General features: G+C 54.8%; 1 protein-coding gene across 1 annotated transcript in view; it reads left to right on the top strand.

Annotated features, from left to right (window-relative positions):
- Positions 1-1,812: 1,812 nt before the first annotated feature.
- The window catches only part of GLIS2 (GLIS family zinc finger 2), a 31,275-nt gene continuing 8,432 nt past the window's right edge, over positions 1,813-24,655 (top strand). The window contains exon 1 of the mRNA XM_029058368.2: positions 1,813-1,892. Within this exon, the coding sequence (XP_028914201.1) occupies positions 1,883-1,892 (10 nt within the window). The 5' untranslated portion in view covers positions 1,813-1,882. The remainder of the gene's footprint in view (positions 1,893-24,655) is intronic.

Raw genomic sequence — 24,655 nt, forward strand, 5'->3', positions numbered from 1 at the left:
ATCTACGGCAGTAGGTAGTACAGTGGCTGGCACATAGTAAGCACTTAACAAATACCATAAGAAAAAACCCCCTCTCCTACCAGGGCAAGTTCATCATCTTCTGCCCCGTGGGGGGTGTGTGTGTGTGTGTGTGTGTGTGTGTGAACATATCTGGATATCCCTACCCCCCTCAATCAATCATCATTGGTATTTAGTAAGTGCTTACTATGTGCAGAGCAGTGTACTAAGCTCTTGGGAGTATACAGTACAATAAAAATAGCAGACACGTTCCCCAGCTATATGGAGCTTACAGTCTCCTAGCGGAAATAAGAGTGGGGGCTGTGGTTGAGGTCGCCCTGAGGGGTCGTGAGTTCCAGGCTGCCACTTGGTCAACTTGGATGCTTGTCTCTGCCGTAGTGGCTGGACCGGTTCTCTCTGCTGGGAGTGGGAGCCAGGTGGCTTCTTTCCCCGGCCAGGGGGTGCCAGGGGCCCAGGGGTCCCCCCTCGAGGGAGGAGGGGACGCAGACTGGGTTTGCCATTCTGCTGCTCCTCTCCGAAGCCTTCTGGGCATTCGCTGCTGGAGACTCTGGAGGGGAGCGGCAGTGGGGCAGGGAGGGCACTGAGGCAGCTCGGAGATGCCAGCCTCAGGGGCAGACCTGGCAAGGGGGCGGCAAACTCTGGTGCTGGTGGGCTCTCCCCCGGGCCAAGCAGCTGCTGCTGGGTTCTGTAGGTCTTACTCAAGTTGTGGGCATTGTTTTGGCTATTGGTGGTGTTTGCTTTCTTTGGCTACCCACGAAGAACTCTTCCCTCTCTGCCTTCTCTTCCTCCTCCCCGCAGCTGCTCATTTTGCCTCGCTGCTCCCTGTCAGAATCCCTTTGGAAGGAGGGGCAGGGTGAAAGACTGCCAAGAGCAGACCTTGAGGGCCGTGGTGGGGAGACCCAGCCATTGAGCAGAGCCCCCTTCTGGGGCCAGGTCACCCCCACTGCTGGGCCCCTGGGGGCTTCTCCCTCTGGGGCCGTCACCTGGTGGAGGTGTGGGCGGCAGCAGCTGCAGCTAGAGACCCACTGGGCCTTTTACCTTCCAGGCCTCACCTGGCTTCCGATTGCCCCCAGCCCTGCTCCCTGCACTCCAGCTTCCCTCAGCTCGGCTCCCCCCAGTCCAGCTCCCCCGATCCTGATTCCACAGTTTGGCTCCCCACAATCTTTCTCCCCTTAGTCCAGTTCTCCCCAGCCTTTCTCTCCCTAGTCCAGTTTCCCTAAACCCGGGTTCCCATGGCCCAGCTCCCCACAACCTTTCTCTCCCTAGTCCAGCTTCCCTCAGCCTGGCTCCCCCCAGCCCAGCTTGAGGCTAAGCTAGCATTAAAGGGACATTGTCTGCAGAAAGATGAGAGCCTTTTCCAGACCAGCTCTTGTCCGGAGTTGTGGCCGCGAGAGAGCGTGAGGGGACCTTCCCCCTCAAAACTGCCAGCTTTCTCTGTGCTGGGCGGTGGGGGGACTCAGCACCCTGGCTGCTCTCTTTGGGGCCAGCTGGCCGGCTGTGGGTGGCCATCTCCTCCTAGAAATTCAGAGGCCTTTCTAGTTCTCTCCTTCCGGCCCCGTTGCCCCGATGTAGGGAGGAGGGCCAGGGCTGCGGCCAGCTGGAGCTCCGGGTTGGGGCGGGAAGGACAGGAGGGCACTGTTCCCGCCACGCACCGATGGCCACAGCATTCTCGCCCCCACCACGTGCTGGGGAGCCTGGGGGTGCGGCTTGGAGGAGCTGGGGTAGATCACCAGAGCCTTTTGCGGAGCCCGGGGTGAAGCAAGAACCTCCGGGTGTCCTGTCCAGGCTTCCTGGGTGGCCCAGCCTGAGGGATGAGGCCCCCAGCCCAGGGCCCCAGTGGATTTCCTTGTTGAGAAGAGGGAACATGTGTGGAGGTGATGTCTCAGCAGGGGGAGTGGGCGGTGGGGTGCCCTCTGTCCAACCCCTACCCCTTTTTCCCCACCACTCTCCTAGGGTCTCCCTTTCCCTGGGAGGGTGGCCCCTCTACTTACCAAGACCTGTGCCTTTAATACTGCAGGTGAGAGGCAGGGGAGGGGACAGGGGACTGCCCCAGACCCTCGGGCACTGAGTTCACAAGCAGCTGATGAGCCCCCCTGAGGGATCTTGGTTAGCTTGGGATTGCGGCTCCTGAATCCTAGGATCTGGGCCGGGGGTGGTGGGGAGACAGGGATAGGTGCTCTGCATGGCTGCTTCTCCTGAGCTCCACTCTCCCCACCCTGCCCCCCAGGTTGGCTGTCAGGAGGCCACCTGTCCCTTGCCGTGCAGTCTAATCTGCCCTGCAGGAACAGGGGACTCCAACTGGGCTCTGCCCACAGGACTCTACGACCCTGGCCTCACAACCAGAAAGCTCCTCCGATTCTCCCTCTTGCCCAGAACTCCCTCCCACTTCATATCACTCTTACAAAGACTGTGAACCCCATGTGGGACAGGGACTGTGTCCAACCTAATTAACTTGTATCTATTCCAGTGCTTGGAACAGTGTTTGACATATAGCAAGCACTTAAATACCATAACAAAAGCCCCTCAATCTCCCCAACTTCAAAGCCCTGCTAAAATCACATCTCAAAGCCCTGCTAAAATCTCCTGGGGAAGCCTTTCCTAAATTCTCATCTTCCAACCCTATTTGCCCTTTCTTCTGTGTGTCACCTATCCACTTGGGTCTGTATCCTTTAAGCACTTCAATACTCACAATGCATATGTCTATATCCTTATACTCTGCTGCTTCCTCTACTTGTGATTTATTTTAATGATTGTGTCCCCTACTAATTGTAAGCTCCTTGTGGGTAGTGTCTACCTACTCTTGCGAACTCTCCCGAATGCTTAGTACAGTGCTCTGCATGCAGTAAATGCTCAGCAAGTATCATTGATTGATTAATTGAGCCTCCCTGAGCTCCTGCTCCCCAAGACTCAGTTAGTCGGACCCTCAGTGGAGATGGTTTTTCGCCTGTTCCTGCCCTTCTGTTCAGTGGCCGGGTCTGTTTTTCTCCCCGGGTCAATCCGTGTGGCCCTTCGCTGATGTGTGTGTCTCTCTGTCCGTCTCTGGGTATTTGTCTTTCTCGGTATGTGTCTCTCCATCTGGGAGTGGGTCTGTCTGGTCATTCCCTCGCAGCGCCTCCCTTGCCCCTCCCCATGGTCTCTGGGCAACAGGCCCCTCACTGTCGGGCCGCCCGCCGGCCAGGGATGGTCCCTGGGCCTCTCAGCTCTTCCCTCGCTCCCCCTCCTCTGGGCTCCTGCTATTTCTGGCCAGGCTCCCCTCGCAGCTGCAGAGGCACAGACAGCCCGGGGCCTGGCGGGCTCCCCTCTGGCAGGAGCCCAGGTGAAACACTTGGAGCTAGGCAGGCTCCCTCCCTTCTCTCTTCCTCCTCCCTCCCTCCCTAGGCCCTTCTCTCCCTCTTCCCTCCCTCCCTGGGCCCTTCTCTCCCACTCTCCCTCCCTTTCTCCCTCCCAATCTCCTTCCCTCCTTCCTTTCCTCCTCCCCTCCCCGCCCTCTCAGAAATCAGAGAGGAAAATTCCAGACATAGTTGTGCAAAGGTGGGGGGGCGGGACACGAGTGAGGCTGGGGGTTGGAGCGGGGGAGGCGGGTGAGAAAGCTCCTGCAGACTCTCGACAGGAGGTGCCAGGCAGAGGCCCAGACAGGAGGACCACCCCCTCTTCCCAGGGACGCCCCTCCTCCCCCCTAGAACCAGACCATCCTTGGCCTGGACAGATAGTTTTGACCTTGAGCTGGGGCTTCCAGTGCCCTAAGGCAGTCTATGGTGCCTGGGCCTTCCCAGGGGTGTGACTGGCAGATTATCTTCCTCCTCCTCTGTGCTGCTACCCTCTCTGCTCATGGACCAGAGGGAGGTTGGCATAGGGAACTCCCTCCCCGGAGGAGGGGGCATCCTTGCCCCCAGGTCTGTCTGTCCCTTCCTGCCACTGCAGGGCAGGCTCTCTGGGAGGGCTGGGGTTTTTTTGGCTGTTGTTCCTTCTAGCCCTGAGATCCACAAAGCCTGTACCTGCCCTGCCCTCACGCCCACTGCCCAGCTCCTGGAGGCGTTGGATTCTGAGCATCAGGATTCCCCCCCGGGGGCTGTGGCTGAGCCTGCTCTAGGATGGGAGCTGTGCAATCTTCAGTCAGTCTGTCAGTCAGTCATATTTACTGAGCATTTACTGTGTGCAGAGCGTTATACTAAGTGCTTGGGAGAGTAAAATATAACAACAACTAGGTTCCAGTGTCCAGGCCCTGTGAGAAGACCAGGCAGGACCTCACTGTCTGTCTGGGAAGGTCACTTAGTCATTCAGCTGTATTTATTGAGCGCTTACTGTGTGCAGAGAACTGTACTGGGCACTGCGGAGAGTACAGTATAAAAATATAATAGCACATTCCCTTTCCAATCATTCATTCAATCGTATTTATTGAATGCTTATTGTATGCAGATCACTGAACTAAGTGCTTGGGAGAGTACAATACAACAATAAACAGACGTGTTCCCTGCCCACCATGAGTCCACAACAAGCTTACAGTCTAGAGGGGGAGATGGACATTAATATAAATAAATAAAATTACAGATATGGACACAAGAGCCGTGGGGCTTGGAGGAAGGTGTTTGGGGGAGTCTCCAGGGGCAAGGCCCGGGCAGTCTGTCAGTTTGGGAGAGTAGCCCAACATGGAGCATAGCGGCCGACAATGCCCAGCCTGAATGGTGGCACTGGGGCCACCCAGGTAAAGGTTAGGGCTTGGGGTCTCCAGGCCCTACAAGCCTGTGGAGGCTGCTGCCTCTGACCACTTTCCTGTTGCTTGTGCCCCCAGAGGGGACTTGAAGCCAGGAGGCCGGGGCTGCAGGGGAGGGAGGCGGTTCCCCTCTGACAGAGCAGAGCTTGGAGGTCTGAGCCTGAGCTGGAGGGTCCACAGAGAGGCCTCGGGAGAGGAAACTGGAGCCTCACCCTGGCTCTCCCCCACCTCCGGGCTTGGGGAGGGGCTTTCAGAGGTCCGTTCAGATTCCCCCTCCCCTGCCTCTTGGCCACCCTGACCGCCAGACCACCCTACCTCATCCCTGCCATCCTCATTGTTACTGTCCCTAACCCAAAATAGGAAGAACCACATAATGAGAAAAGAAGGGGCCAGAGGGGTACAGTACTCCAGGGTCTCTTGGGGCTGCACAATGATTCTCTTGGGCCCGGAGCCCACTGGGCATTTTCGTTGTTTTCCTCCACATTCCACTTTCATTTAATTGAATTTATTAAACACCTACTGTGTGCACTGTACTAAGCACCTGGGAAAGGACAGTACAGCAATAAAGAGGGACCATGTCTGCCCACAAGGAGCTCAGAGTCTAGAGTTTTTTACAACAATTGGGTGAGGAGAATGCTGGGGGCCACCAGTCTCTTCTGTAAAGGTGGCCATCTTCCTACTACTGAAAACATCACCAGGAAAGAAGAAATCTGTGTTCCCTTAGGAGCATTCACCTATTTCAGTATTTGATAACCTTCCTTGTCAGGAAGTTCTTCATTTATATGAGTCCTGATGCCCTCTTGCTGCAGTTTCAACTCACTTTCTCCTGTTTTGTGCTAGGCTAGGGGTGGAGGGAGCAGCAGTTCCCAACCTCTGTTTGATCATCTTCGATGCAATAATTGAGGACCATTCCTAGATTCCTCCTTCAGCCTTCTCTTCTCCGGTGAAATAATCCCAGTTCCTCATCCTAGTTCTCTAGTTGTTTAACCATTTCTTGATCCCCTGTCTTTGAACACTCTCTCTCTCTCACTCTCTCAAGCACTGGACCCCAGAACTACAAATAGAAGGTACTGCCCACTCCTCCAACCACCTCCATCTTGAGTTGAAGGAGAAATTTCCTGATGCTCAATCCCCTGGCCCTGCCTGTGTGTGGGGAAAGGGGAAGAGACTGGTCCCGGAGGAGTGAAGAGATGTAGGGGGGAGAGAGGTCCCGGAGGGGTGGGGAGATGGGTGGAGAAAGAAGTCTTTCCAACCAGTCTCTGTCATCCCCCTGACTTTTCTGTCACTGTAGACAACACCACCAGCCTCCCTGTCTCACAAACCCATAACCTCAGTGTTATCCTCAACTTATCCCTCTCATTCAATGCATATATTCAGTCTGTCAACGGATTCTATCAGTTCTACCTACATAACATTGCTGAAATCCACCCTCTGCTCCCCATCCAAACTGCTACACGTAAATCCAAGCACTTATCCTGTACCGCCCTGACTACTGCACAGCCTCCTCGCTGACCTCCCTGACTACTGTATCTTCCCACTCTAGTCCATATTTCACTCTGCTGCTCAGATCATTTTTCTACAAAAACATTCAGTCCGTGTTCCCCACTCCTCAACAGCCTCTGGTGTCTGCCCATCCACCTCCGCATTAAACACAAACTTCTTACCATCAGCCTTAAAGCACTCAGTCACCTTGCCCCTTCCTATCTTACTTCCCTGATTTCCTATTACAGCCCAGCCCGCACATTTTGTTCCTCTTATTCCAACCTACTCACTGTACCTCATTCTCATCTATCTCACTGCTGACCTCTCACCCACGTCCTGCCTCTGGCCTGGAATGCCCTTCCTCTTCATATTAGACAGGTGCTTAGTGTAGTGCTCTGCACAGGAAGCGCTCACTAAATACAGTTGATTGACAGACTATCACTTTTCCCATCTTCAAAGCCGTATTGAAGGCACATCTCCGAGAAGCCTTCCCCATCTAGGCTCTCATTTCCTCATCTCTCACTCCCCTCTATGTTGGCCTTGTACTTGGATTTACACCATTTATTCACCCCTCCCTCATCCCCACGGCTTGTATGTTCATATCCATAATTTATTTATATTAATGCCTATCTCCCCCTCTAGACTGTAGTCTTGTTGGGGAAAGGAAATGTGTCTCCCAACTCTGTTGTATTATACTCTCCTAGGAGCTTAGTACAGTGCTCTGCAGAGACAGCACTCAGTAAATGTGATTGATTGGAGGGGTGGGAAGATGGGTGGGGAGAGAGAGAGGTCTGGGAGGAATGGGGAGATGGGTGGGGAGAGATCCTTGAGGGGTGCAGAGGTGGGGAGGAAGAGAGAGTTTCAGAGAATTGGGGAGATTGGTAGGAAGACAGAGGTTGCAGATGAAGGGGTGGGGAGAGGTCCTGGGTGGGGAAATGGGTGGTGAGAGAGAGATCCCAGGGAAGAGGAAGATGGGAAGGGAGAGAGAGGTCCCAGGTGGGTGGGGAGAGATCCTGGGGGTGGGGGAAATGGGCGGCTCGGATGTAGAAGCAGCCTACCCCACATTCCCCAGGGATCCAAGAGGCTGGGGGAACCAGGCCATTCTGTCCCTCTCCTCAGAGCCTCGTTTCCTCCTAGCACCTGCCCTGGCTGGAGGCGGTGGGAAGGACCTGAGTCAGGCGGAGGCATCTGGACCTAGAGGCGGTTGGGGGAGGGGAGGAGGAAGGGGAAATGAAGGAAGCTTCTAGCCCCTGGGCTTGAGGCTGGCTGAGAGTCAACTAGAAACCCTAGTTCCCAAGGCCGGCCTACCCCGGCTGCCCCAAACGTGGCATAACTTCCCCTCTCTGCAGTCGGGGTGGAACCAGCCTCTCCTGCTCCCAGACTGTGCCCATGTTGTTGCCAAACGGAGAAGAAGGGTGGTGTGCTTTTGTGCAGACTTCCCCCCTCCCCTCAAAGGATCTTTAGCCTGGGTCAGGGAGAATAATAATAGTAATAACTAAGTAATAATAATAATAATTATGGTATTTGTTAAGCACTTACTATGTGCCAAGGACTGGGGTAGATACACTTCACTAGAGAAGCAGCATAGCTTAGTGGATAGAGCACAGGCCTAGGAGTCAGAAGAACCTGGGTTCTAATCCCGGCTCTGCCACATGTCTGCCTTGTGACCTTGGGCAAGTCACCTAACTTCTCTGGCCTCAGTTACCTCATCTGTAAAATGGGGATTAAGAGTGAGCCCCCATGTGGGACTCCCATGGTAGCTGTAAGCTCCTTGTGGGAAGGGAATGTGTCTGTTTATTGTTATATTGTACTCTCCCAAGCGCTCAGCACAGTGCTCTGCACACAGTAAGTGCCCAGTAAATGTGATTGAATGAGTGAGGAACTGTGTCTAACCTGATTAACTTGTATCTATTCCAGTACTTAGAACAGTGCTTGGCACATAGTAAGCGCCATTATACAAGTGCCTTATTATTATTTTATATTATTATTATTATTACAATCAGATCAGACACAGTCTGTGTCCCACACGAGGCCTCACAGTCTACCGGGGCAGTGGAGAACAGATATCTTTATTTTTACCAATGAGAAACCTGAGGCACCGAGAAGTGACTTGTCCAAGGTCACACAGTCGTCTGGTAGCAGAGCGGAATTAAAGCTCACAGTCCTGTGCTCTTTCCAGCAGCGTGGTTCAGTGGAAAGATCCTGGGCTTCGGAGTCAGAGGTCATGAGTTTGACTCCCGGCTCTGCCACTTGTCAGCTGGGTGACCGTGGGCAAGTCACTTAACTTCTCTGTGCCTCAGTTACCTCATCTGTAAAATGGGGATTAACTGTGAGCCTCACGTGGGACAACCTGATTACCCTGTATCTACCCCAGTGCTTAGAACAGTGCTCTGCACATAGTAAGCGCTTAACAAATCCCAACATTATTATTCTGGACTAGGGAGAGGAGAGGGTGGGGCCTTCAGGACTGATTCCAGCAACTCTTCATGCCACTGTACACACATGCGCACAAACACAAACACCCCTTCTGCCCCAGAGCTGCCCAGGTAGGAGTTCCACTGATGCCTGCAGAGTTGTTTGGAGAGAAGACAGCTCTGTGCGGACAGATCAGAGACCTCCGGATGGGTCAGGACAGAAGAAGGGTAGTTTCAAGAAGGAGGACGCTTGGCCTCTTTTCTCCAGCAGCCAGTGTGGGAGGAGCCCAGAGCACTGGACAGGCCATCAGACTGACAGGCAGACAGACAGCTCCCCTCTGAGGCAGGAAATAGTCTCTCTTTGCTGGAGAAGGGCCGACTGGGTTTGGCCCAACCTGGGTCAACCCTTGGGTGGCAGCAGGCTGAAGTGGACCAGGATGCCCTGGCCCTAACGTATGTGGCCTGCCCGGGGGCACAGCGGGGAGCAGCGGCTGAACGGGGTCGGATCCCGGGCCTGGGAAGGAGCAAAGTGTGTTGGGGAGAAGGAGAAGTCATTCCACCCCTTCCCACCCTTTACCCTCTGGCTGCGCCTGCCCCGCCACCCCACCGCCCGCTCTGCCCCACATCTGTCCCCAGCAGGCTCTGCCCCCTGTGGTCTGTCTTGGGGCCGGGCAGGGTGGAGCTCTTGGCTGCGCTGCTGCCCGGGGCTGGAGGAAAGTCTGTTCCCAGGAATGCGGGGCTGTGGGGCCCGTTTGGTTTGGCAGCCGCTCTGGCCTCTGGCAGCTCTTGCTTGGGAGCTGCTGCCTCTCTCCAGCAGCGCAAGGCCTCCTCTGCTAGCCCCTCCGTGGCCCCACCCACTCCGGCTCCCAGTCACTTCTCAGGATCCCCCGCCCCCCTTCGCTCCCCTTCCCCACCGCTTCTTGGGTGATGGGCTGGGAGGAAGGTATGAGAGGCAGAACCCTCCCTCCCACTCCCTGTGCCCCTATTCTCCACCCACACAGGAAGTGGAGGCTGTAGAAAGGACCTCCCATCCTGTCTCCCCACGCGCCCTCCTCTCCCACCTTCCTGTGGCAGATACATTAACACACCCCTCTTGGTCTCTGCCACCCCAGCCTGGGGCTTCTGACTCAGAGCTCTCTGGCTGCAAGGTTCTCCGTCCCTTGCCAGACCTTAGACCCTGCCAGGTCAGTAGGGGCCACCTCCTCCCTGTCCTCTTCTGCCAACCACACCAGGGCTTTCTGTGCAGCTATTACTTCTGATAGTCTGGGCTGCCTCATCAGTCTGCTCTCCCAGAAGTGCTAAGTGCTTAGTACTCTGCGCACAGTATGCGCTCAATAAATGCGCTGATTGATTGATAGGCTACTCCACTGTACCCCACATGGGCACCAGACTCTCCAGAAAGACTTTTGAGGGCCTTGGCTAGTAAGAGAAATCCAGGTTGGGGTGGTCTTCACAAATTTGTTGCTGACTTGTAGCCCCTGGCCCTAACAGATCCCCTCCAATGTGTACACCCGCACATTTGGACACATACCACGCCCCCCCCCCACCACAAAGACATAAACAAAGACACACACACATGCGCAAACCCTCCTGAGTGGCAGAAATTGGTGTTTTGTGCCCGGTGAAGCTCAGTGTTGCCTTAGCAGGGAGGGAGAGAGTAGGCTGGGGTAGACTGTTGGATTTGGTCACGGCTGGAACATTGGCCAAAGCCCTATGCCCCAGTGAGGGCCGAGGCACATTCCCCCACATCTTTCTGGGGTTCCAAGGGGTATGTCACCTTCTCCTCCTGCCCTTGTGTCCTCCTGTTCTCATTGCATTTCCTCAATCTTCTTTCCTCCTCCTGACAGTTCCACCCACCCCCATCCTCGGAGAGACCTCTTTTTTCCCAGCCTCTCCATAGGCCTCCCCACCCTTCAGTACCATGGTAAGAGGCTTTGACCCTGTGCGTTGGACCGGAACTCCTCAGACCAACCCCGGCAGACAGGCGGCGGGCCTGAGATGGGGCTGGCCCCCTGATTCCTGACCCCTGACCTCTGACCTCCTAAACCCCTGCCCCAAGGGAGCCCCGACCCTTAGTCTGGGTTCCAAGTTCTCTCCCGGCATGGCCGCCGCCGTGAGAAAAGGAGGTGGCAGGAGGCAGAAGCCAGTTGGGGGGAGAGGAAGGGGGAGGGGATGGAAGCAAAGCGCCAGAATCGAGGGGGACTCTGCTTTGCAGTTTGCCAGTGAATCCGGTCCGTGAGAAAGAGTAGGCACATTAGCCTCTCGCAGTGGAGAGCTGGCAGCGCCAGGGTTCCGGTAGCAGGGCTGCAGGCCTCGGGCCGGCGCCGGGTTCCGCCGGGCTGGAGATGGTGTGCCATCCTCGCCATCCTCTCCAGCCTCGCCGGCCTCTCCCACCCCCTCCCGCCCCTCCTACCTGGGCCAGCTGGGCGGCCTCATTTTCAGAGCCAGGCAGAGCAGCGTGGGCTGGGAGGTGGTGCTGAAGCTCCAGGGTGTATAAATGTCTCTGCCGAAGGCAGACAATGGGCTCCATTGTGCCCGCCTTGGGAGTCAGGCTGCCTCTGGGGAGGGGACAGAGGGGCCGGGGCCCCCAGCGCCCATCGTCCTGTTTCCCCGGGTGGGGAGGTCCCGCCCCCTCCCACCTTCCCCGGCTCCCTCAACGTGACCTCGACTTGACCCCTCAGAGCCACCCGGGTGCCCTGGCTCTGTCCTGTGGGCCTACGGCAAGACAGATGGGGAGGGGGCTGCTCCTTTCCCGTCCCAGCCATTCCACTGCCTCCACCCCACACCACCGTTCTCCCGGCTTGTGGGGGCAGTAGTCTGTGGAGAGGAGTTTTTCCGGGGGGAGTGGGGGCAGTGAGTCCTCAGCTATTCTGTGCACCTCTCCCCCTTGCCCCCATCATGATCCCATTAGCTGCCCAAAGTTCATTCTTTCTCTCTTCCTCTGTTCCTTCCCTTTCTCTCCTCTGCTTGGATCGGCCTGGTTTGGCCCCAAGGCTGCTTGCTGTCTGTCGTTTCCTCCTCCGACTCCTTCCCCTCCCCCACTTTCTCTCCCTTCTCCTCCTCCTCCTCATCGCCTGTGCTCGCCCCCTACCCCTCCTGCCTACCTCCTCCATGTTCTTCCTTCCTCTCCCTGCCATCCCCCCCGCCCCACCTCCCATTTCCGTGCTGCCATTGTAAAGCCCCACTTCCTCTCGCTCCCCATCTCTCTAATTAGTTCCTTTTGCAGCTGGAGAGACGGCTGTGGTAGCTCGCGACCACCTTGTATGCCTCAGAGCTGACACAGTTCCCTGGTGCTGCTGGCCCAGGGGCCGGGGTTGGGGGGGTGCGGGCGGGAGGCGGGGGTGTGGGGGTTGCGATGAAAGCCCCTCTGTCTGGAAGTGACTGTTCCCATCCAGCTTGGCTGGGAAATACCTCCTGATGGGCTCTATGTTTCCTGCTCTTCTCTTAGTCAGGGGCAGGATGTCTCCGGTGTGCCCCTTCTCTCCCATAGACCCTTGAGCCTGGCCTGGGCCCCCTGGGGGTGGGCAGGGACACCTGTTCAGGTTTGTAGGCTTGGGGTGGTTTTGGGGGCATTGGGGGGAATCACTTAGGGGAGAGTGGGCAACAACTCTCTCTGACAAGAGTTAGGGGAGGTCAGAGTTCACGACCCTCTGCCTGCTGGCTTCTGGTCCCCTGCCCTGGGGGTTGGTGGGGAGGGGATAAGGGAAAGGGCTGCCTCTTTCCAGCCCCCAGGGAGGTGCTGTTTCTCTGCAGCAGACAGTCCTGCCTTGGAGGGGATGAGAAGGGACTTTGCACCTATATGAGGAGATGTATGGTTGGGAAGGAGGGGTATTATAGGCCCAGACTTCTGTGCTGAGGCTATCAGGCTACAGACCCATCCGGGGTTGGGGCCCGCGGATGGGGGTTAGCCAGGACATTCCGTAGGTGTGTCTCCAGACCCGGGTGGGGTCCCTCGGATGGGGGAGGTCAACCTGGGCCTTCTGTAGGTTTGCCTGTAGGCCGTTGAAAGCCAACAGCCTCTTCTCCCTTTTGAGTTCCTTGGCTCTGCCATCACCTCCCTGTATGTGCAGGGAGGCACAAGGTTATTCTTCACCTCTGGCACCCAAAGCAGTGGGGCAGAGGGCTGTGCTGTGCTGGCTGCAAGTTGCAGAAGAGACTAGGGATTCCCCACAGCAGCACGTTTTTTGGTGTTGGGATGTCTGCAGCGCCTCTCTTCCCATTGCACACGGAGCCAGTAGCTCTCACTCGCTTCAGAACAAGTCCAGAGTGGGTGCAAGGCCTCTCCACTCTGAAAAGTTTGGAAGTTTGGGGTATTTTTTTTATGGTATTTATTAGCGCTTACTATGCTCCAGGCACTGTACTAAGCGCTGTGGTATGTTCAAGCTAATCAGGTTAGGCACAGTCCATGTCCCACTTGGGGCTCACAGTCTTAATCCCCCATTTTATAGATTGAGGTAACTGAGGCACAGAGAAGTGAAGTGACTTGCCCAAAGTCACACAGCACAAGTGCGTGGAGTCAGAAGTAGGACCCAGGTCCTTCAGAATCCCAGGCCCGAGCTCTATCCACTAGTCCATGCTGCCTCCCCTTCTAGGGTAGAGTTCCTTCTAGCACCTAGGTCTGGCCCTGAACTCCTACCCCCACTCTCCAGGCCCACTCTCCCAATTCTCACAAACCATCTTTAATCGTTCTCATTCATCTCTTACTCCCTTCTACGTCAGCCTGACTTGCTGCTTTTACTCTCCCCCCGCCTCAGCCCCACAGCACTTATGCATATATCTGTAATGTTATTTATTTGTATGGATGTCCGTAGACAGTCTCCTCTAGACTGTGAGTCCGTTGTGGGCAGGAAACGTCACTGCTTATTGGTGTATAGTACTTTCCCAGTGCTTAGTACAGTGCTCTGTCGCGCAGTGAGCGCTTAATAAATGCGATTGAATGATGAATGAATGAATGAATGAATGAATGGCTTCTTCAAGCACACCTTGTCTCCCCATCCTAAAAAATCCTTCTCTCAATCCCACTGCACCATCCAGCTGTCACCCTAATTCTTCCGCCCGTTTCCTCTAACAGAGATCCTGTCCACCCATTCCCTCCACCTCTGTCTCCAACTCACACCTGTCTACTGTCCATTTTCTACCCCTTCAACACTATTGAGGCCACTCTAAGATGACCAGTGACCGCCTTCCTGCCAGATCCAACGGACAATCGTCCATGCGTACTCCTCCTCGACCTCTTGGCTGCCTCTGACTCTGCTGACCGCTCCCTTCTCCCAGAAGCACTCTGGAGCCGTGGCTTAACTGACACGGATCTCTGTTCCGGTTCTCCCCTTACCTCTCCCACCGGTCCCTTCTCAGCCTCTCCCCTGCCTCCCGCTGCCTCACGAGGCTCGAGCCTGGGTCCTCTTTTTCTCCCGGCATCACAATCATTCCCTCATGGAGCTCATCTGCTCCCATAGCTTCGGTGATCACCTCTCTGGGATCAACTTCCAAATCTTCATCACCAGCCTGACCTCTCTCCTCGGCAATCTTGAATTTGCTGCAAGCCTCTGAGACAGTTCTAAGTGGATGAGAAGCAGTGTAGCTTAGTGGCTTGAGCACGGGCCTGGGAGTCGGAAGGACCTGGGTTCCAATTCTGGTTTCACCACTTCTTTGCTGTGTGGACCATGGGAAAGTCACTTCATTTCTCTGTAACTCTGTAAAATGGGGGTTAAGATTGTAAGTCAGGGACTGTGTCCAACCAGAATTGCTTGTACCCATCCCAGTGCTTAGTATAGTGCCTGTCCCATAGTAAGCATTAACAATTATTATTATTCTCACTATTTTGTCCTGCCGGCACCTCAATCCCAACCTGTGCTGAACTGAACTTCTCCTCTTCCCTCCCAAGTCCCCTTTTCCATCCAACTTTCCCATCTCAGTTGACAGTTGTCATTGGCAACATCATCATCCGCCTCATCCTCAAATCATTCAATCAGTGGCATTTATTAAGCGGTTGCGGTTGCTGTGTTGCAGAGCATTGTCTTGACACTTGGGATAGTACAACTAGTACAACAGCTGGTAGACATGTTCCCCTGCCCACAAGGAGTTTAACAATCTAGAGGGAAACCCAATAACCTTGGCATTATCCTTGGCTTCCCCCTCTTTTAGCCTCATAGTCAATCTCTCCTGTTCTCCATCCTACTTAGAATCCGAGCCCCATGTGGGACCTGATTAGCTCGTGTATACCCCAGTGCTTAGTACAGTGCTTGGGATGTAGTAAGCCCTTAACTAATACCTAAAATCTCAATTACTATCATTATTATTATCATCATTATTCTCACCAAATCCATCAGATCTTCCTCCATAGCAATTTCTAAGATCTGACCCTCCTATAACAATAATAATGATATTGTTAAGCATTTACTATATATCAAGAGTTGTTCTAAGTGCTGGGATACATACAAGTCAGGTCGGACACAGTTCCCGTCCCTGACCTCCCTAACTCCAGGCATTCCCCTCTCCAGGCCAGCCTTACCCTGCGGCTTGGATCATTTTTCCAGAACGACACTCTGCAAGCGCCTCTCTTCACTCCTCCCAAACCTCTCACGGTGGACCATTCTTCTCCACATCAAGCTGAAACTCTTGATTATTGGTTTTAAGATATGGAATCAGCTCTCTCTCCCTTCTACTTATCCACTCTCTTCTCCCCCCTCACCCCAGCTTGCCCTCTTGGTTTGACTCAAGCCAACCGTCTCACTGTTCCTTGTTTCCACCCCTGCGCAGAATTCCCTCTCCTCCATGTCTGACAGACCACAGGTATTTTATTTTAATGGCATTTATTGAACACTTACTATGTGCCAGGCATTGTATTAAGGGATGGGCTAGATAAAAACTAATCAAGTTGGACACAATCCATATCTCATATGGGACTCTCAGTCTTAATCCCCATTTTTCAGATGTGGTAACTGAGGCACAGAGAAGCAAAATGACTTACTCAAGGTCACACAGCAGACAAGTGGCGGAGCTGGGGTTAGAACCCAGGTCCTTCTGCCTTCCAGGCCCGTGCTCTATCCAGTGGGCCAGGCTGCTTCTCCACAGCTCTCCCATCTTCAGAGCCTTCTGAAATTCCTACTAAATTTCTAATCTCCTTGTGTGTGTCTCTAATGTTGCTGTGTGTGACTGTCTCAAAATGTATGAGCACTGTAGTGGGGGTGATGGGAAGCGGTGTGGCCTAATGGATAGAGCAAGGGCCTGGGAGTCAGAGGACCTAGGTTCTAATCCTGGTTCTGCCACTTACCTGCTGTGTGACCTTGGGCAAGTCACTCAACTTCTCTGTGCCTCAGTTACCTCATCTGTAAAGTGATGATTGAGACTGCGAGCCCCATGTGGGACAAGGACTGTGTCCATACTGATTAGCTTTTATCTACCCCAGTGCTTAGAACAGTGCTCAGCGCATAGTAAGCACTTAACAACTACCGCAGTCATTATGTTGCCCCAAATTCCTGCGTCTATGCATAGTTTTTCTGTGTGTGACCCTGTGTCTCAGAACTGAGGGCCAGCGTGGCTCAGTGGAAAGAGCACGGGCTTGGGAGTCAGAGGTCGTGGTTTCTAATTCTGACTCCATCACTTGTCAGCCGTGTGACACTGGGCAAGTCACTTCACTTCTCTGTGCTTCAGTTACCTCATCTGTAAAATGGGGATTAAGGCTGTGAGCCCCATGTGGGACAACCTAATTACCTTGTATCTCCCCCAGTGCTTAGAACAGTGCTTGGCACATAGTAAGAGCTTAACAAATACCGTTCTTTTCTTATTATTATTGGTGTGGGTGTGACTGTCTTGGCATGCCCAGCATTGCGTATGTATGTGTAGGTGTGTGTTTGGTGCTGCTGTGTGTGATTGTGTGTGTCTCAGAGTGCAGCATTGGTGTGGGCGTGATTGTTGACTTGCACAGCGTTGCTGTGTGTGACTTTGTATCTCGGAGCGCAGAGCATGTGTGTACGTGTTGTGTGTGTCCCCGTGTCCTGGCCGGTTAAGGGAGCGGAGGCTGTGGGCAGGGCCGGGGATTGGGGAAGGGTCGTGGTCCCCGGGGTGGGCAGCCCGGAACCGGGGAGTGCGGGGCAGCCCGAGGTCACGGCGGCCGGCCGGGCCTGGGCAACACTGGCCGCCTCATCGGGAGGGGCCCAGTCCCAGCCCCAGCCCCAGCCCCAGCCCCCAGCCCCCAACCCCCCAGCCTCGGCTTTACTGAGCGGAAGAAAGCGCCTGGCTGTGGGGTCACAGGGGTCAGGGGTCTGGCTGGGGTCGCTGTGCCAGTTGGAAGGGTCAGCCACCCCCTCCCCCACCCCCCGCGGGCCGACTTTGCCCCGGGCTCAGTATCTGCTGAGGCCCAGGAGTGGGGTTGGGGGGAAGGGGGTGGCCAGTCAGAACACTCCCCAACTAGCTGAGCGCCCCCCACCCTATTGGCCCCCCTCCACCTTGGTCCGCCAGCCCTAGGGGGACGCTGGCATAGGAAGCCCCAGGCCCGGAGGCCGAGGGAGGCCTTGGCCTTTGTGGGCAGGTGGGCACTGGGGCAGACGGGGGGCAGGGGACCACTGCCCACCCACCTCATGCCTCCAGACCCCAGGTGGAGCAGTTCCAGAGGCTCCTGGAAAACACCCCAGTTGGCTGTGTGATTTTGGACGGTCCCCCACCCCAGCACACACAGACATTACAGGCACACACCCACCCACCCTGAGGGACCTGAGCAGCGAGCATCTTCCTGGCCGAAGACCAGGATGGGGCAAGGGCGGAGGATCGCTCACTCCTCCCCTGCCTCTGTTTCCCCACCGCCTCCATCTGCAGAGCCTGGGAGAGGATCTCTGACTCTGGGCCCCCGAGGGGCGGGGACCAGACCTTCCCAGGCCTGGTGGCTCCTGAATTCTTAATAAGCATAAATATTTACTTCCTTCCTCCTCCTTCCCGTCTCCCTGTCGTCGGCTCCACTGCTGCAGGGAGCCATCGCCCAGTCAGAGCTACTGGCTAAAAATAAGCAGGTGGCATAGAGAAGAGGGTGGTGGTGGGTGGGGGGGAGGCAGGGCTGCCCAGCTTTGGCTTCCCCCTACTCCTCTCCTTCCCTCTTGGGAGCTCCGACCCATCTGCCCCAGAGTGACCGGTATAGGGGGAAAAGGGGACTGACTCCTGTGGATCCAACAGATGCTCCAGCCAGATGGACTCTTCCAGCTTGCCTTTAATCTGCCTGAGGAGGAGCGCTGGTGGCAGGGGCTGGACCCAGGCACTCTATCCAGGTGTCTAGTTGGAGAGGCGAGCTGCGTTGCCACCCTGTGCCTCAGTTTCCTGGACCGTCAGGCAGAACGAGTGTGGGGCCACAGGAAGTGGCTGATGAAGGAAGGAGGAATTTGCAGTACTCATAATAATTGTGGCATTTGCTAAGTGCTCACTACGTGTCAAGCACTGTTCTGAGTGCTGGGGAAGGTACAAGATACAGTTCCTGACCCCCCACAGGGCTCACAGTCTAAGTAGGAGGGAGAAGCCCCACTGAATCTCCATTGTAATAATAATAATAATGGTATTTGTTAAGCGCTTACTATGTGCTGGGCACTGTGCTGAGCACTGGGGTGGATACAAGCAAATCAGGGTGGACACAGCCCTGTTCCACATGGGGCTCACCGTCTCAAATCACCATTTTACAGATGAAGTAACTGAGGCCCAGAGAAGTGAAGTGACTTGCCCAAGATCATACAACAGACAAGTGGCAGAGCCAGAATAAGAACCCATGACCTTCTGTGTCCCAGGCCTGTGCTCTATCTACTATGCCATGGTAACTGGGGCCCAGAGAAATAAAGTGACTTGTCCAAGGTCACACAGAAGGCACGTGGTGGAGGGGGGGTTAGAGGCCAGGTCCTTTGACTCCTGAGCTCTTTCTGTTACGCCATGCTGCTCCTCTACAGGCTATGCTGTTCCTCTGAAAAGAGGAAAGGCCCCCAAACCCTGACAGAGAGCCTGGGTTGGAGGAACTCGGCAGTGAAAATGACCCAAAGATGCACATTCTTTGTGCCCTGCCCTCCCCCACCCTACCAGCATGGTCTAGTGGATAGAGCATGGACCTGGGAGGCAGAAGGTCATGGGTTCTAATCCCAGCTGTACCACTTGTCTGCTGTGTGACCTTGGGCGAGACACTTCACTTCTGTGCCTCAGTTACCTCATCGGTAAAATGGGGATCAAGACTGTGAGCCCCATGTGGGACAGGGACTGTGTCTTACCCGATTACCATAGTGCTTAGAACACTGCTTGACACATAGTAAGCACTTAACAAATACCTTATTATTATTATTATTTCTGCCACTTCCCCTTGTTCCTGCCTTTCTGCCCACCCTGATCTGGATGCAGTGACCTTCGCAGCTGACTGACAGGTTGAAGGTAGGACCAGTCTGGTCCAGGGCTTCCCCTCGGGTTCCATCTGCTCCCACTGTCAGTGGGGGTGGTCCCTCAGGCCCCCCCAGGGTTGGAGACTCCCCTCGGGGGTTCAGATCCAGGGGGCTGAATGGTGGCCCTCTACTGCAAGCAGTCCGTGCCTCAGGAGGGCCCAGGACTGACCCAGACCCGCAATGGACTGACCAGTCTCCCCCCACCCGACCCCAGCCTCCTACCCGCAGGAATGTGTTGTTGTGCCGCCGGTTTCTCGCTCTGCCTGAGGAGGTGACGGGGCCGGGATCCGGGCAGGATCCGCTAGCGTCCGTGTGGGTGGCTTCGGGGACTACAGGGAAGTTCCTGACCTCCCTTGGGGGAGAGGCTGGCCTGGCAGGGAGAGCCGGTGCTGGGCCTTCAGATACAAGCGGCCCCTGGAGTATGGGGGGGACCCCTCAGGCCAGGAGGAAGAGGGAGAGGGGAAGCCAACAGCAGGGCCGTGTGGATGGTCTCTCTTGAGGTGTAACCCTAAATTCCCACACTGGTATTGTGGGAGCAGGGCCGTGGCAAGGAAGGGGAGGGGTGGCGAGGGTTTTGCAGTCAGTCGGTGAATCGCTTACTGAGCGCTTACTGTGTGCGAAGGACTGTACTAAGCACTTGGGAGATTACAGTGTAGCAATATAACAGACACATTCTCTGCCCACAACGAGTTTACAGGCTGGGGAGGCCCGGGCACAAGCCTGGGCAACAGGACCTGGCTCGAACCCTCAGAACACCCCTTGCCCTTGGGGACAGCCTCCCTCCCCTTACTCCTCCTCTTTGCCCTCCAGGACCTCCACCCCCAGAGCAGTGAGCAGATCATAATAATAATGGTATTTGTTAAGCGCTATGTACCAAGCGCTGTTCTGAGCGCTGGGGGGATACAAGGTTCGAATCCCAGCTCTGCTACTTGTCAGCTGTGTGACTGTGGGCAAGTCACTTAACTTCTCTGAGCCTCAGTTACCTCATCTGTAAAATGGGGATTAACTGTGAGCCTCATGTGGGACAACCTGATTACCCTGTATCTACCCCAGCGCTTAGGACAGTGCTCTGCACATAGTAAGCGCTTAACAAATACCAATATTATTAAGGTGACCAAGTTGTCCCACGTGGGGCTCCCGGTCTTAATGCCCATTTTCCCGATGAGGTCATTGAGGCCCAGAGAAGTTAAGTGGCTTGCCCCAGGTCACACAGCGGACAAGGGGCGGGGGCGGGATTAGAACCCAGGTCTTCTGCCTCCCGAGCCCGGGCTCTTGCCACTGAAGCAGTGCCGCGAGCCTCGGGCGCCCCCTGGTGGTAAAGTGGAAGGAGCCCGTGACCTCCCCACCTCCCTGCCTTGCCCCCTGCCAGGAAAAAGGATTCCTCCTGGGTGGGCAGGGGCAGAAAGGACAGAAAGAGAGAGATCCTTTTTCCTGGTGGTCAGCGTGGGACAGGGGCAAGGGGTGGGGGGACGGGGCACCTTGCTGTCCCTCCCAGCCAGTGCCCTGCCACGCTGGATGCACGTGGCCGATTCCCGCTGAGAGCGTGATTCCGCTTCTTTTCTTTTTTTCATGGTATCTGTTAAGCCCTTACTAAGTGTCAAACACTGTTCCAAGCGCTGGGGTAGGTACAAGCTAATTAGGCCGGACAGAGTCCCTGTCCCGCATGGGGCTCACAATCCAAGTAGGAGGGAGAGCGGTTTTCCCCCTTTTACGGTTGAGGAAACTGAGGCACAGAGAAGTGAAGTGACTTCACCGAGGTCACACAGCAGGCAGAGTCGGGCTTGAGAAGCAGCGTGGCTCAGTGGAAAGAGCACGGGCTTTGGAGTCAGAGGTCATGAGTTCGAATCCCAGCTCTGCCACTTGTCTGCTGTGTGACCTTGGGCAAGTCACTTCACTTCCTCTGTGCCTCAGTTACCTCATCTGTAAAATGGGGATGAAGACTGTGAGCCCCACATGGGACAACCTGATTCCCCTGTGACTACCCCAGCGCTTAGAACAGTGCTCTGCACATAGTAAGCGCTTAACAAATACCAACATTATTATTATTGAAACCCAGGTCCGTCTGACTCCCAAGCCCGTGCTCTCTCCACTAGGCTACTTTGCCCTGTCCTTTCCCCACACCGGCACTGGCCCTGCCCTCTCCCTCTGCAGGGACCAATCCGCTCCTCAGTGTCCAGAAGGCCCGGCAGGACTCTGGGCGCCTTGCGGAGCGTGGCTGGAGCTTTGCTCCCGGAACTGAGCTCCGGCCCAGAAGTGGCTGCACCGAGCAGATGGGGACAGGAAGTTGTCATGGCTCCCGGGATTGGAACGCTCAGGTTGGCCCCTCTTTGTGGAGAGGCAATTTCTCCTAGGCTAATTTCCCCGTTCCGACCTCTCTGACCGCCATCGATGTTTAGAACAGTGCTAAGTGCTTAGAACAGTGCTTGGCACATAGTAAGCGCTTAACAAATACTCTTGTTATTATTATTATTTGATTGGGAGGAGGGCACTGGCTGGAATGCGCTGGAAACATGCAGTGGAAAGAAAAGCTACAGTCTCTATAATTTACACTTTGGCAACTCACTTTAGGGAGAGCCCTCCACCTTATAGCGTCTGTCCAGCTCATAGTACAATGCTGTAAACTGTCAGCTCGCTGTGAGCCGGGAAAGTGATTACCCACTCTGTTATATTGTACTCTCCCTAGAGCTAAATACAGTGCTCTGTCCATAGAAAATGCTCAATAAATACCACTGATTGATTGATTGATTGATTGCTCTGTATAGAGGAAGTGCTCAGTAAATACGATTGATTGATTGGAGCCTTGGGGCAGCTTCAGCTCCAGGTGAAGCAGCGTGGCTCAGTGGAAAGAACGCAGGCCTGGGAATTAAAGGACCTGGGTTCTAATTCTGACTCTGCCAATTGTCTTCTGTGTGATCTTGGGCAAGTCAGTTAACTTCTCTGTGCCTCCGTTTCCTCATCCATAAAAGGGGGTGAAATACCTGTTTCCCCCTCCTACTTAGACGGTGAGCCCCAAGTAGGCAGGGACTCTGTCCAACCAGATTAACTTGTATCTATCCCAGCACTTGGAATGGTGCTTGGCACATACCAAGCACTTAACAAATGCCAAATGAAAAATAATGATGACGATAATAATAATAATAATGATAACCCCAGGCTGGTGCACTGAGGAGCCCATAAATTTCAGTGCATGGAGCAGGTGGTTTCCAATGGGTATTTAGATGAGTGTCCACCCAGTAATAATTGTGGTATGTGTTAAGTGAATATTTTGTGCCAAGCACTGTACTGAATGTTGGGAAAGATAGAAAATAACCAGGTAAGACCCACCCCCAGTCTCACAAGGGTCTCACAGCCTAAGGGGGAGGAAGAACAGATGTCCTCCTCATTTTTACACATGGGAAACTGAGACCCCCGACAAGTTAAGTGGCTTGCCCATGGTACACAGCAGACAAGCAGTGGATGAGTGATTAGAACCCAGGTCTCGTGCCTCCCAGGTCCGTGCTCTTTCCGTTAGGCCACGCTGCCTCTCTGCATAGATGTAAAGACAAATGGGGGTGTGTGTGGTATTTGTGTGTACGAACACACATACTGGAGGATCTGTGCAGATGGCTGCTGGATGAGGCAGGAGGCAGGTGTCCTGGGGCTGGTGCACAGAGCTAAGATGGCTTTTCCAACTCCCGTCACTCACCTGGCATCGGCTGCGGCTCCGTTCGGCCCCTTGGGCCTGTTGCTAAGCAACTGTGCCCAGGCCATTGCTGCGGGAGTGGATTGCTTCTCCGGGCAGGGAGACGTCACTGCTTTCCCAGCAGAGGTGGCTCCTCCCCTGCAGCAGTGGCAACAGCGGCAGCGATGGTGGGGGGCGATGCGCTGGGCAACCCCACCCAGGCCTCCTCGGGCGCTGTGGGCACCAACCCTCAGCTGAGCCAGGCAGGGCCCCGTGTTCGATGCACTCCACCTGCCCCGCAGTCTGGGCCCAGCTTTTCTTTTCCTTGCCCTTGGTAGAACTGCCAGGTGGGATCTGCCCCAATCAATCAATTAATGGTATTTATTGAGTGCTTACTATGTGCAAAACACTGTACTAAGGGTTTAGGAGAGTACCATCCAACAGAATTAGCAGACACATTTCCTGCCCATAACGAGTTTAGAGGGGAGTGGTCAGGGCAGGCAGGGAGCTAGGCCTCACCTTGTTGCCCGCTGCTCAGTTAGGTGGCCCTTCCCTCTCCCCTGGCCTCTGACCACACTGGGAGAGTATCTAAGCAGGGCCAAGGTCCGGCGGGGATGGGTTTTGGAATGAATATATAGTGGAGCACGAGAGTCCTCTAGACTGTAAACTCACTGTGGGCGGGGAACGTGTTCATTTTTCATTCATTCAATCGTATTTATTGAGCACTTACCGTACGCAAACCACTGTACTAAGCACTTGGGAGAGTAGGGGACAACAAAAGACAGACACATTCGCTGCCCACAACGAGCTTACAATCTAGAGGGAAAGAGAGACATTAATGTACATACATAAATAAATAAATTGCAGCCATATACGTATGTGCTGTGGGGCTGGGAGGGAGGATGAATGAAGGGAGCAAATCAGGGTGATGCAGAAGGGATGGGGAGAAGAGGGGACGAGGGCTTAGTCAGGGGAGGCTTCTTGGAGGAGATGTGCCTTCTGGACAGGCATTGTCACTGTTGCCATCTTTCCCAAGTGTTTAGTACAGTGCTCTGCACACAGGAAGCAGCGTGGCTCAGTGGAAAAGAGCCTGGGCTTCGGAGTCAGAGGTCATGAGTTCGACTCCCGGCTCTGCCACTTGTCAGCTGTGTGACTGTGGGCAAGTCACTTAACTTCTCTGTGCCTCAGTTACCTCATCTGTAAAATGGGGATTAACTGTGAGCCCCACGTGGGACAACCTGATTACCCTGTATCTACCCCAGCGCTTAGAACAGTGCTCTGCACATAGTAAGCACCTAACAAATACCAACATTATAATAGATACAATTGAATGAATGAATGAATGAATGAATGAATGAATAAGGCTTTGAAGTGGGGGAGAACAATTATCTACCTATAATCAGCCAATTTTCTACCTATCTAGCGATTATAACAGTGCCTACCAACTTTGTTATATTATATTGTCCTCTCCCAAGTGCTTAGTACAGTGCTTAGTACAGCAGTGGCAGGAAGCTCAAGACAGGCCCGGGGAGCCCTTCCCCACTGCCTCTGGAGGCTAGCCTGGCACTGGGGCAGCTCTGGGCAACCGCGATAAGCCCGCTTGGCGCTGGGTGGGGCAGCTGGCAGCCGGAGAGGCATTCATCTTCAGTGGCCGCATGGCTGCTTGGAGTCCCAAGGGGGGACTGGATCTCCCTTAAAAGTCTTTGGGAGAGCAGTGGTCGGGCTCCGGGCTCTGCTGGGGACCATCCTGGGCTCTGCCTGGTCCAGCCTGTTCCCTGACTGGCTCCCCCTCTAGACTGAAAGCTTGTTATGGGCAGAGAACGTGTCTGTTATATGGTTACATTGTACTCCCCAGCACTTAATACAGTGCTCCACACCCAATAAGTGCTCCATAAATACAATTGACTGCCCGGTTCTAGCTGGTTCTGCCCAGTCATGCCTGGTTGTGCCCGGTCCTGGCTGGCTATGCCCG

Source organism: Ornithorhynchus anatinus, chromosome 2, assembly GCF_004115215.2.
Source record: "Ornithorhynchus anatinus isolate Pmale09 chromosome 2, mOrnAna1.pri.v4, whole genome shotgun sequence".
Lineage (NCBI taxonomy): Eukaryota > Metazoa > Chordata > Mammalia > Monotremata > Ornithorhynchidae > Ornithorhynchus > Ornithorhynchus anatinus.